At 46.6% G+C, this 12500-nt stretch overlaps 1 protein-coding gene across 1 annotated transcript in view; it reads left to right on the forward strand.

The window, feature by feature from the left end:
- Positions 1-4112: 4112 nt before the first annotated feature.
- Positions 4113-12500, forward strand: part of efnb2a (ephrin-B2a) — a gene marked incomplete at both ends in the record, with an annotated part of 22895 nt that continues 14507 nt past the window's right edge. The window contains one exon of the mRNA XM_084443583.1: positions 4113-4225. Coding sequence (XP_084299709.1) covers positions 4113-4225 — 113 coding nt within the window. The remainder of the gene's footprint in view (positions 4226-12500) is intronic.

Genomic DNA, 12500 nt, shown 5'->3' on the forward strand with positions numbered 1-12500 from the left:
TTGACCAGTTGATTGCTGAATGTAAATTAAGGATCTATAATAAATCCTTTTCACACTCAACCTAACGCAGGTATCGCTCCTCACAGCCATGACGCAAGACACATTTCAGTCACTTATAAGAGCCTGTCCGGTCATATCTTAATGGAACTACTGGCAACATCTCGGGCTTGTCAGCACCTTATTACACACTCAGGCAGGCGCAGAATCCATTATCTACCCGCATGATCATTTGGTCATATCTATCAATGTCAAGTCAACAAAACCTCCATGATTACACGCGGTGTTCTTTGGAAAGGAAGACTGGCACCCAACTGTGGGCAGCCGTCATGTCCTCACTGGGACCGCCACCTGACGTGGAACTTAAGCATGGAGGATATATTAGACTATCAGGGCAATCAATAGCTGAACTATTATTGACAACAATTGTAGCATAGCGCTAGTAGCCAGTAGGCTACGCACCATGAAACGGAAGGGGTTCCGGTAAATTCCCCCCGTAATAAAAGGGGGTAGCGGGTTAGAGCTGGAGACCATTGATCACCATGAGGCCCTACATGGACTGTGTCGAGCTGTCCGCTGACAGAGAGAACAGGACCTGCCCGTGCAGACTCGGTCCCGCTGGCTTGAGTTTCTTTCAAGTGAGAAAATTCATAATAAAGTGCCATGAAGGAATGTTATTCTGTTGTAGGCCTAAGTTGTGTAAAGATAAAAGGCACGCACGAGAATACAATTTTAAAGTTGAAATTCACTAAATCTTTAACCTGATACATTTTCTAACTATCTTCGATAGGCTAGGCATTAATAATCTTTCTCTGACTAGAAGTTTACAAGAAGTTTGAAAGTTAGCCCTAGTTCCCAAATATGGAACAACATAGGCTATTTCAATGATCATATAGCTTATAGGCCTGTTAATAACAATAGGCCAATGATAATAAATATATTAAGATAACAAAAATATTATCATTTTAATGATTAGTAGGTCTATAGCTTAATAAATGAAAATGGTTTAATATTGTAAATTAGAAGTGTCCAATATCTGGCTATTATCTTTGTTTTTGCTCTGCTATTATGATATTTTTTCATTAGGTCTAGTTGTAGTAGCCTTGTTGTAGGCTAACAGTTTGAGGATTGAATTAGCATATTATTAGCCTATAATTAACATTAAAAATGATAGTTGTTAATAGTATTGTTATTATTCTTATTCTTATTATTCTTATTAGTAGCCTATTATTATTATTATTAGTAGTAGTAGTAGTAGTAGTAGTATTAGTAGTAGTAGTAGTAGTAGTAGTAGTAGTAGTAGTAGCCTAGTATTAATATTAGGCTATTATCCTTATTGCTATTATTAGCCTTTCGTTATCATTAGTATTATTGTTATTTTTGTTTGATTCTCAAGTGTTAATAATGTTGGTCCGACACAGTTGGATGTAGCCTACAAATTGTGTTCCCAAAGCTTTCTCCAATTGCTCCAAAGGCTTTTTCTGAATGTTCAAGTTCCAGGCATGGTTCACAAACCCGGGTTGGGATGTTTTTGTCTTTCCCAATAGACTGATTTGCTAGACTTGCGCATGCAAGGCACACGAGCCTGTACTGCGAGCGCACGGCTTATTCTAGCAAGATGAGGAGGTATTTTTAACACTAAGGAACTCGTCGCTTCCTCTTCTCTCCCGATGGCAGGATATTATCCAGCTCCATGACACTTCTTCCCATTGTGCGGCAGTGAGGGTTAAACGTTTTAGGCAGTAGCTCCACCATTCCTACCACTAACTGTATGTTGGCCTTGCAGTGAATTCAATTTATTTAACTTACACTGAGGCAATATAGGCTACCAGCCAAGCAAAGTTGTATATGGCTAGTACTTTTAAAGTGTTTATCTCTCATTGGAATTAGCCTAATTTAATGTTCAACGCCAATAAACATCTAGGATACTTGGCTGCGAGCTTTCTGCCAGTTGCCTGCGGAACCCGCATTCTCTGACTCCCAATTATCTATCCCGTGTGAAGCCTCATATCGCCTCTTTGATTATCGCCTAAGACAAACAGCGCAATACACAATCCCACTCCTAAATACGCACTGATTAAATTAAGCCGTTACAGAGTGAGAAAACTTCTCACTTCTCTTATTGCACCCGTAATTTAGTTTGCAAACGTGTGTGGATTGGAATGGCTTGAAATCAGCGCCCATGGACCAAATTAGATCTCAAAAAATGGATTATAGGCTATGTAGGCCTACATTAGCAAAAGATTGTCCAACATCTTAAAAATGATCTGGTTGGTGAAGTTGTCAATATTGTAGGCCTATAGATTATTACATAACCACACCAACAATAGCCTACTAATAGGGCCCTACTACCACTGGCTACACATACTAACAATGATTATTATTATTATTATTATTATTAATAATAATAATAATAACAATACGTATTATTCTTATAATAATTATAATAATACTTATGAATAATAATAATAAATAATAGCCTACATTAACTATTGGACTTGATGACAGATGTCAGTCATTTGACTTAACCCGTGTTAGCCTTAAATATAATAACTAATTCAATGTAATACTATTGTTTATTTAATTAAAAACAAATAGGGAGTTGATGAACTTAATAAAAAAACTATACCAACAGAAATGTTCAAATGCTGAAAAGCTTTCTCATTCGTCTCTTGGCGCGTTCTTCCGCTAGTGTGCGCTGTTGCCTTTTGGAAAAACTTGCTTTCCATTTGAGTATGTCCATGAGGATCCTAATATGGGACATCTCACTCAAACCCAGACTTATTTCCTTATTGTTTTGGCTCAATTGATATGTATGCTTATGCAACCACGTGCAATACATTGTCCACAAGTCTTGCATATTAGGGTATTGGGATTACTCAAATAGGCCTAGGGTCTACTGAATATGGATTGCAAATAGACCGATTTCATAGCCTAGCCTAGGAATTCATCAAAAAACAGGAGTTTGAGAGGCTGCCAAATTACCCCATAGTTTCGTTTTGCAGTAGTCAATAGCCTTTACAAAGGCTATAGGCTATAAACCAGGTAAAATCAAGAGTCTTTTATTGTCCTACAAAATAGACATGGAACCTTTTCACCTTTTTCAATTAGCCCAGATATGTTATGAATAAATTGTCTGAACATCAATGCATTATTGGTACGATACAATGTGATTAAACTGGATTTTCCCCTAATTCATTTTCACTCGTTCGCTGTTTTGCAGCTAAGCCAGTTGTCAGGCTGCTTGATTGACTGGAGTATTCTTATTGACTCTCGGAGATTGGTCCAATGAGGAGCGACATGGGCGGAGCCTCTGTAAAACAAGCTCTGCCAAATATTCCGTCTCGCAGTCACTTGCAGTTACTTGCTATCCAGGGCTCGCGCAGCTTTCAAGCATCCCTATGTTTTCGCCAAGCATTTCATTCGGATTTGCAGGATTCAACTACAGCAATTCATTTGCACCGGAAAGGGACCCAGAGTATGAGAACTTTCATTCGAGTTGATTTGGTTTCTTTCATTTTCATATTTGATCATTTTAATTTTTTCCATCCGATTTCATTGTTTTTTCCACATTTCCCTACTGCCATCCACAGTTCAGTTGCAGCCAATTTGCTCATCATCTGAAAGGGAATATCTCGAGCCGTTCTCTGTCTCTCTGCTGCTATACGACAGGAGCTCGTGCACTTTGGATTGGTACCTGCATTGCCGGTTTACCGAGAATCGGACAAACGGGGGATTTATACATTGCATTGCGCTGGTGGAAGTGGACACCGGCGGCGGCGACACGGGTCGCCCTTAGGAGAGGAATGTACCCGCAAGTCGGCAAACTGAGGGAGAATATCGACACGCTCTCCACTGAATGAGAAACTGCTGTGCGCCTCTGGTTTTGTATTCGAGAGGAGCTAGAATAAAGAGACTAACTCGGGAGCAGGTCTCTTTCTGGAGATGCTCTACATTTGATCGGTCTGTGCGTCGTTTCCTCGTCCCCTATTCCGCTTTTGGATCGGGATATAGAGATTAATTGCTACAGTCACTCCCTTGGACGGCTGTCGTCTTTTTTTGGGACATACACCAGTTTGAAACGGATTGTGACCCTCTCTACGGAGCTTGCAATAATGGGAGACTCGATGTGGAGATATTATTTTGGAGTTCTGTTTATTGCGTGCAAGGTGAACCTGTCCCGGGCGCTCATTCTGGAGTCCATCTATTGGAACACAACAAATACGAAGTAAGTGACGCACGCCCGCACTCATTCAGTAGCCTGTAAAATATGGTAAAATGACACGATTTATTAAAGTCCGATAAGTGTTAGCTACGTCTATCGAAACAGTGGTCTGTTCGTGTAGGCTAAATGTAGTAATTCCTATGGAATTATTCCTTGTCGTCTCTTACTGGGAGATTTTAAGCGAGCGAGTGTCCGTTTGGCGCCGGGGCGGCAGTGTCCGTTGTGGTATCCTAGCGTATTTCTACTCATAACCTCTCTGCTGATGATGATGAGCTTATTTTTATTTTTCCCTAACGACAAGCTTAGGTCTAGTTCTGTGGTAGCAGATAGCCTACTTCGAGGTAGTTAGTGGTCTTATTTTGTGTCAATGGAGGTTGTTTGGTTAGGCTATACTATGGCAAACAGGATTTTGAAATTAATTCTAGGCTACCAGTTCCGCGGCCTACAATACATTGTTTCACAAAATTTCTAAACTCGGTACTATGGACTATTTAAATGAATGAAGACTAACGCAGTCTCTGAATAATAACAGTCTTGGCCCCCCCTACACTCATCATTTGAATATAAATGGATTTAAACTGGCTATAGCGCATTCATTAAATTCATGACGTTAGCCTATAGGCCTAGGTGAATACTTGGGAAACAATGTTGACATTCATATAATATTTTTTATTTAGCTTACATTTATTGAAATGGTCTGTCCTTGTGGTTTTGCTAATTTAATAACTTAGCTTGCAGTTCTGTGAGTCCTTTTGCAATATTCTTGAGTTTTGGACTTTCAAAGTATCCTATCCTCTAAGTGCACACAGGCTAAATGATACCATGTGCATTGTCAAAATCTGCCGGGTAATATGCCTTTGTATCCACTTACACCAAAAATAGGCAAATGTGGTATGGATTATTAAACTAGGCCTATAGACACTACTGATATGAAAACTTTTATTGGGTCGGTATGCACCCCCTTTTAACTTGTGGTCTCATTTGCAACCACCTTAACTCAAGTCAGACCCATGAAAATTGAATGTAGCCACACAGAAAATAGCCCGCAGAGTTGAATTATGCATTAAACATCGCAAACTCAGACGAGGAATTCCAGGGGGTCAAACCCCAATGGAGGGAGGGAGGGGGGGTCGCCTCTTTGTGCCTGTTTCGTCACGGCAAACCCAAACTCGCTTATCAATTCAACTGTTGGCTTCAATTCAACAAGCCGTCTTCGGGAACAGGGATGCAAGCCCCTGAATCCTTCTAACAGCACGCAAATAAGAAACAAATGGCAGCGGCAGGGGCATTATGATAACAGGTGTCCATTGTTGCCTTTTCACAATGTCCATCACCCACCCGTATGGATGTGCGCTCTCGCCACGTATAGCATCGTTACGCATTTAACCCCGTGCGTAATGGCGACGGCCCTACAGTTTATGCCGTAGGACATCGGCGGAATTGATACGCAGATGTATAGTGTTTGCTGTAGGACCGGTCCTTCTGAGCACTCACTGCGCTGCATGCACATATCTCTCTGTGGCCTGTACGCTGCCCACGGAAGGATCGCAGCCAGTAACGTGTCTGTTCTTCGACGCGGGACTTGACTTGTATCGACGAGTTTAAGCGATCTACAAATATTAAACACCAATAATCGCACTATTACGGGTTGCGTTGTTTTTGTTGTTGTTGTTTTTTTGTATTCAAAATGTCGATGTAGCCTACATCCAGGCCTAAGCTACCGCATATAATTTGAATTCGCCTCATGCGCTCCGTCTGTGTGGTGGAGGAGTGGGGATGAACGTCGGTCTCCATATGAGAGGCGACTCGTAGTGCTGGTTAGCGGGGGCCATTAGATTACCATTTGGCAGATACTCGAGGGGCGAGGAGTTGAGAGGGGGCTGTAGCACGGACGCGCGACGATTGATGAGAATACAAGAAGTAGCAAACACGTCGGTGCTCACAAAGAATCACACAGGCGGCAGATAGCCTACATTTGTTTTTAGGCCAAGCGCAACCTTCGCCGTGGTAGAATACGCCTATAGGCCTACACGTAGACGACCTAATTTAACGTAGCCTATAGCCTACATTCATAGCCTCTTCGGAATTATAAACAACCCACAATGCTCAAATAATGATAATTAATAGGCTACATTGACATAGGCCTACGGACTTACTTGGGCTATTTTAAAGGGTAGCTTATACTATAATTTAGGCTTTAAATTCCTTTTATATGGTGGTTTTAAACGTTTGCGCTTTCGAAATATCTCAGTCATTTCATTTTTCAGCAACAAGTGCGAAGCTTTCAAATTGCTGTGTGTCAAACGTGGCATGTCAACTCTCTCTTTAGAAAAGGCCCCCAAAAAGCGTCCACTCTCGAACCAAGTAAGGCCTCAGATCTGCACAAAGACTGCGGGCATTCCACGGAATTAGCGTGTGTGCACATTCTTCGCGTTCTGTCTGGGTGACGGGTTCAAAGGTAATGGTCATGGACGGTATTCTGTGGTCATATTGATCATGACCATTGTGCGGACAGGCACCTTCTCGCCCTGCGTAATTTTTCTTCTTTATTGGTCCTTCAGTCACAAATCATGCTGTAGTTCAAACCGGCCCGCTTGATAAGACTGTCTAGCAGTCTTTTGAAACATTACTCTCTAAATTAATTTTGAGTGATAACCAAATCTCACATTCGTTAACGTAGCCTATTTATTGAGGTGATTGTTAATTGTTAAGTTATGCATAAATGCGTATTAAGATATCATCACTGACAAATAGTTAATAATAAGTTCACACTTCTGTAATGTCATACGGTTTTCGAAAAATACCTTATCAATTTAACTCTCAAAGAAGAACCTAACCGTAAACACCTTTATTCTCAAGTCGAGCAATATGTTGTGCAGAGCTCCCTCACGTACCCTCCCTAACCCTTTAGTTTGACTAGTTTACTTCTTTTTGGACTGTTCAGTGAGGATGAATGTTAGAATGTGAATGCTTCAGGCCAGCCTAAAGCCTTTGTGTGCTAGGTTGAGAGAGTGAATAAAATTGGGGCTATGCACTCTGTGTGTGTGTGTCTGTGTGTGTGTGAGGTGTGTGTGTGTCGAAAGGAGAAAAAAGACGAAAAAAACGAACACAGGGCCCTCACAGTGTGTCAATTTCAACCGTATTGTAGTTTTTGCTCAACTTCTTTACCACAGATGCATGAGCCCCCCCCCCCCTCCCAGAGAAAGACTACAGACCCCCCCCCACACACACACACGAACCCCTCCTCTCCGCGACCCCCCCTTTCTCTAGTAGTAATCCATTTTGTAGTTGGGCGCGAGAAACAAAGGAGAGGCCTGCTCTACATGGCCCTGTGTAAAAGGAAGGCTCCCTCTTCACCACTGCAGTTCATTAAGAGATTACATAGAAGGCCTCCAAAGGCCCCCTTTGTGGATCAGGCACCAACGGGGATGGGGGGGTGGGGGGGTGGCACATCCATGGGTCCCTTTTGTGAATGGGGGAGAAGAGGGGTGGGAGGGAGTGTGTGTGTGAGTGTGTGGATGGTGGGGGGGGGTATAGAGATGCAGATCCGTCGTGAATGAGTGACGAGGGCGACCAAATGTCGTAATGCCTTTGCCCTCCACCCTCCCCCCATCCGTCCATCCATCTTTCCATCCATCCTTCCTGCTTTACTTTGTCCCTCTACCCATCCTTCTTTCCTAATGTCCCCCCCCCCCCCCCCACACACACACAACAACAACAACAAAAAAACAGGGAGTCCGCCTGACTCTGTCTCTGCCTCTCAAAGGAGGAAAATGAACGTTGAGGAGAAAAGGATTGATTGGATGTAGCTGTAGCTCAGTGTAAATCAGCTGTAGCTCAGTTGGGAGTAGGCTGGGAGGGTTGGGCGAGAGACGGAGGGAGAAAGAGAGGGGGGGGGGGGGTCGGGGGAGAAAGAGAGAGGAATCGAGGGGGATGGGGGGGGATCGGGGGTGGAAAGTGAAGTCTTGGCGTATTATAGCACGGCGCCCCGAAAGGTAGGGTTCAACGGACGAGGACTCCCACGACGACGACGGCAAGAAGAAAAGTCGATGATTAAGATCGCCACCATGAAAAGTCTGCGGGGAGGGAAGGAGGGTGGGAGAGAGAAAGGGAAAGCAAGAGAAAGAAAGAAAGAAAGAGAGAGAGAGAGAGAGAGAAAGAGAGAAAGCCTGGGCCCCTAGGGACGAGGGGGTAATTATGGCTAGACCCAGCAGAATCTCATAGGCCAGGATTACAAGATGAAAGGTGGGGTCGAAGGGGGAGAAAGAGAGAGAGAGAGAGAGAGAAAGCGGGGAAAGGGGGATAGGGTGTCACCCGTCGACGGATAAAGAACCTTGTCCCCTCGCCCGACCGAGGGCCTAATCGGGGGGCCGGGGCAAACCCGGCGGGTGGATTAACTCTCGCTATCCCTCGTCTGGGTCCCCTCCGTCTGCCGCGACCATCAACGCCCCAAATATAGGCTCCCCTGATTGAAAGTCAAACAGTACATCATCCCATCCCCCTGTGTCTCTGTCCTCTCTATCCCTCTCTTATTCCACCCTTCTTTGTTGCGACTCTCTCTTCTTCTTCTTCTTCTTCTTCTTCTTCTTCTTCTTCTTCTCCTCAGTGCCCCCCCCCCCTTCCCCCCAGAAGCCAGGGGTCATAATAGAGCCCAGGCCGTCGGGGGCAGGATTAGGCCAGAAGCCACCATTGTGGCCACGGTCCGTTGCCGGGCAGGGCCACACAAATAGACAGAGAAAGAGAGAGAGAGAGAGACGTGTAGCGATAGGAGGATCCGGTGTCTGCGAGAGGAAAAGAGGGGAGACGGAGGGAGAGAAGGGAAATCGGTGAGAGACGGACGGAGAGAGAGAGAAAGAGAGAGAGAAAGATCTCGCAGGCTTTTTTACTGACAACAGATGTGATGGTCGTAACCCCAGGAAGCACCCTCCCTCTCTCGAACCCTGTCTCTCACCCCCCCCCCCCCCCCCCCGCCCAACACCCCCTTAAAAAGACACCAAAGTTGAAAGCGACAAGCGGGTGGAGGGATGGTGTGTGTGTGTGTGTGTGTGTGGGGGGGGGGGGGGGGGGGGGGTGAGAAAACCAGATGTCAGCTCGTTGATTCACTTTCAAGCCTCTCCCTCGCTGGTCCGCGGCGTCTCTCCCACCTGTGCGCTTTCCCTCCGGTCGGTCAGTTCGGTCACGTATCCGCGGAGGGCGTGCGAGGGAGGGAGCCAGGGAGGGAGGGAGGGAGAGAGAGAACTGAAGAGCTGTAGAAAGAGAGAAGGAACCTGTGGCCTTTCTCACCTCCCCCCTGCCAAATGGTCCCGCAGCAGGGACGAAGCGGGGGAGGCGCCCGATTGGCCGATGAACCTTTTGCTCTTCCCGATCCTGGTGAGTTTTTCTTGGCTGTGTCGGGCCCCATGTGTGTGTGTGTGTGTGTGTGTGTGTGTGTGTGTGTGTGTGGACTGGGAGAGCAGAGTGATGAGGACAGATGGAGAGACAGAGGAAATGGGATGAGCGCTTACTGGATGTCGCTCTCCCGCTGCCTGAGGGGGGCACTGTTGAGCATGCGCGTGCGCTGTGTTGTGATTATAGGACTGTGGACGCGCACGCACACACACACACACACACACACACACACACACACACACACACACACACACACACACACACACACACACACACACACACACATTCCATGGCCATCACCCTCCCTTCTCCTATAGCCAGGTCTGTGATTATACAAGCTCATAATGGCGCCGTATACGTTCATCCAGAGGCCAGTGTTGAGGCTCGTTAACTGTAGTGCGGCCAGACGATACACACACACACACACACACACACACACACACACACACACACACACGGTCCCTTTCACACACACACGAGTCCCGGGAATATTTATGACTGAGAGACTCGCCAGCGCAGACAAAAGGTGAGAGAGAGAGAGAGAGAGGGGGGAGGAGGAGAGGAGGAGGGGTGAAGGGCCAAGTGTGCCTTTAAGCGTGTGCCGCAGGGTGGGGGGGGGGGTTAAAGCCATTTGCAAACATGAGATGGTCTAGACAAGGATTCCTGTTTGTTCTCCCTCTCTCCTCCTTAACCCTCTTCTTTCACCTATCCTTCTATCAAACTGACCCCCGTTCTCTCTGGTGGATTCTTCCATCCTTCTAACAAACTGACCCCCGTTCTGTGCGGTGGTTTCTTCCATCCTTCTATCAAACTGCCCCCCCCCCCCCATCCTCTCCAGTGGTTTCTTCCATCCTTCTATCAAACTGACAACCGTTCTCTGCAGTGGTTTCTTATGTCTTTCTATCAAACTGACCCCCGTTCTCTGCAGTGGTTTCTTATGTCTTTCTATCAAACTGCCCCCCCCCCCCCATCCTCTCCAGTGGTTTCTTCCATCCTTCTATAAAACTGACCCCCGTTCTCTGTGGTGGTCTCTTCCATCATTCTATCAAACTGACCCCCGTTCTCTGTGGTGGTTTCTTCCATCCTTCTCTCAAACTGACCCCCCATCCTCTCTGCCATGACTCTGACAGACTGTGTGTGTGTGTTTGTTTGTGTGTGTATCTGTGTATCTGTGTGAGTGTGTGTGTCTGTCTGCATGTGTGTGTCTGATGTGTATGTGTGTGTGTGTGTGTGTGTGTGTGTAATGACTCTGTCTAGGTGACCTTCCCTAGGTTTTGTTGTAACGGCTGGCGGTGGTGGTGGGGGGGGGGGAGAGTTGTGCCGATGGTGGTGGTGGTGGGGGAGAGTTGTTGTGGTGGTGGTGGTGGTGGGGGGGAGAGTTGTGTCTGGTCCAGATCCTCAGCAGCAGAGCACCCCCTGGGGAGGGAGGGAGGCAGGGATGGTACAAATGAACCAGCGTGTAATTGGCCTGTGTCGAGAGACCAAAGACAAATTTCCAACCTTGGTCGGACGATAAAGTTGCATCTCATATATTTTCCTCTCCCCGTCTCCCCTCCCTACGTCTCTCTCTCTCTCTTTCTTTTCTCTGTATCTGTCCTTGCCACCCTCTCTCTCCTTCTCTCTCTCCTTCTCTCTTGCCTCCTCACCTTTCATGATGCGTGGCTACCTCACGGTAAAACGACCCTGGTGAATAGCCAGTCAGTCAGCGTTAATCACCACCGTTCCCTTTCAAACACGCCTGTAACCTGTTCTCCAACAGCTTAACACACTGTTGTTGTTTGGTTTTTTTGCGCTTCAATCCCAGACGGCGGGGGAAACGGAGACAGGTAGCTGGGTCGTCTGCGGGGTTCTTGTCATGCCCCCTGGCCAAGGCCGGTCTCCATTTTGTCTAAAGACTGAGAAAGAACGGTGCCATACCATTGTTCCGACATCTTATTAGTCCGACGTCTCACTAGTCCGAAAAATCCCATTGTCGGTCGGACTCTTGAGCCGTCGGAACAATGGGATGTCTGACGATCGGTGAACAAGTTTCGGACTAGTGAGACGTCGGATCAATGGTATGTCGGAACAGTGAGTCCAGTCCCCGAAAGGGTGCAGTCCCCGAAAGATCAGGATGCAGTCATTATGACACCCGATACGCGCGTCTAACGCTCGTAAACAAACAAAGAAAACATAGCGTGCTCACGTTTGTTTGAGTGCGTGTGTGTGAGAGAGAGAGAGTCATGCGATTAACTTTCTTCTGTGTTTACACGCATGTCCGTGTGAGCGCATGGGGGGGGGAGAGAGAGAGACGGAGAACATTAGGAAGTCGTGTGTCTTTGACTTCAACTCCCATGCGTAGACCTGCGCGCGTGCGCGTGCGTGTGTGGTTTCTGTCATGTTTAATCTAGTGTTTCCTCCCACTGCCTACAGAGATAGCTGTTCCCTCAGCAGGACTGCAGAGCCGCTAGCACGCTAACTCAGATAGCATTGTCAGGCGCACGGCGAAAGCCAGGATCAGATTGCGTGGGGCGCATACTGTATATTTTTGTTTATCCTTTGTGTTTTTGTGTGTGTGTGTGTCGAGGGAGCGGACGGATGTTTTCAAGAGCCGCGTGGGACGCCAGGTCTCACCTCTCCTCTTGAACGCCTCGCGCACACACACACACACACACACACATATACACACAACAGTGTTTTCCCTATTTGACTATCCAACATGAAGGACAGTGTGATAAGGAAGTGGGAGGAGATAAGGATCTGCCGTGCGGCGTGTTCAGCGTCCGTGGCGGCGAGCGGCCTCAGCGATGCCAGATCAGACGAGGAGATAACCAGCCATCCGTTAAGCCCCAGTGGTCTTTCAGCTCACACACACACACACACACACACACACACACACACACACACACAC

This window comes from Borostomias antarcticus, assembly GCF_949987555.1.
Source record: "Borostomias antarcticus genome assembly, chromosome: 9".
Classification (NCBI taxonomy): Eukaryota; Metazoa; Chordata; class Actinopteri; order Stomiiformes; family Stomiidae; genus Borostomias; species Borostomias antarcticus.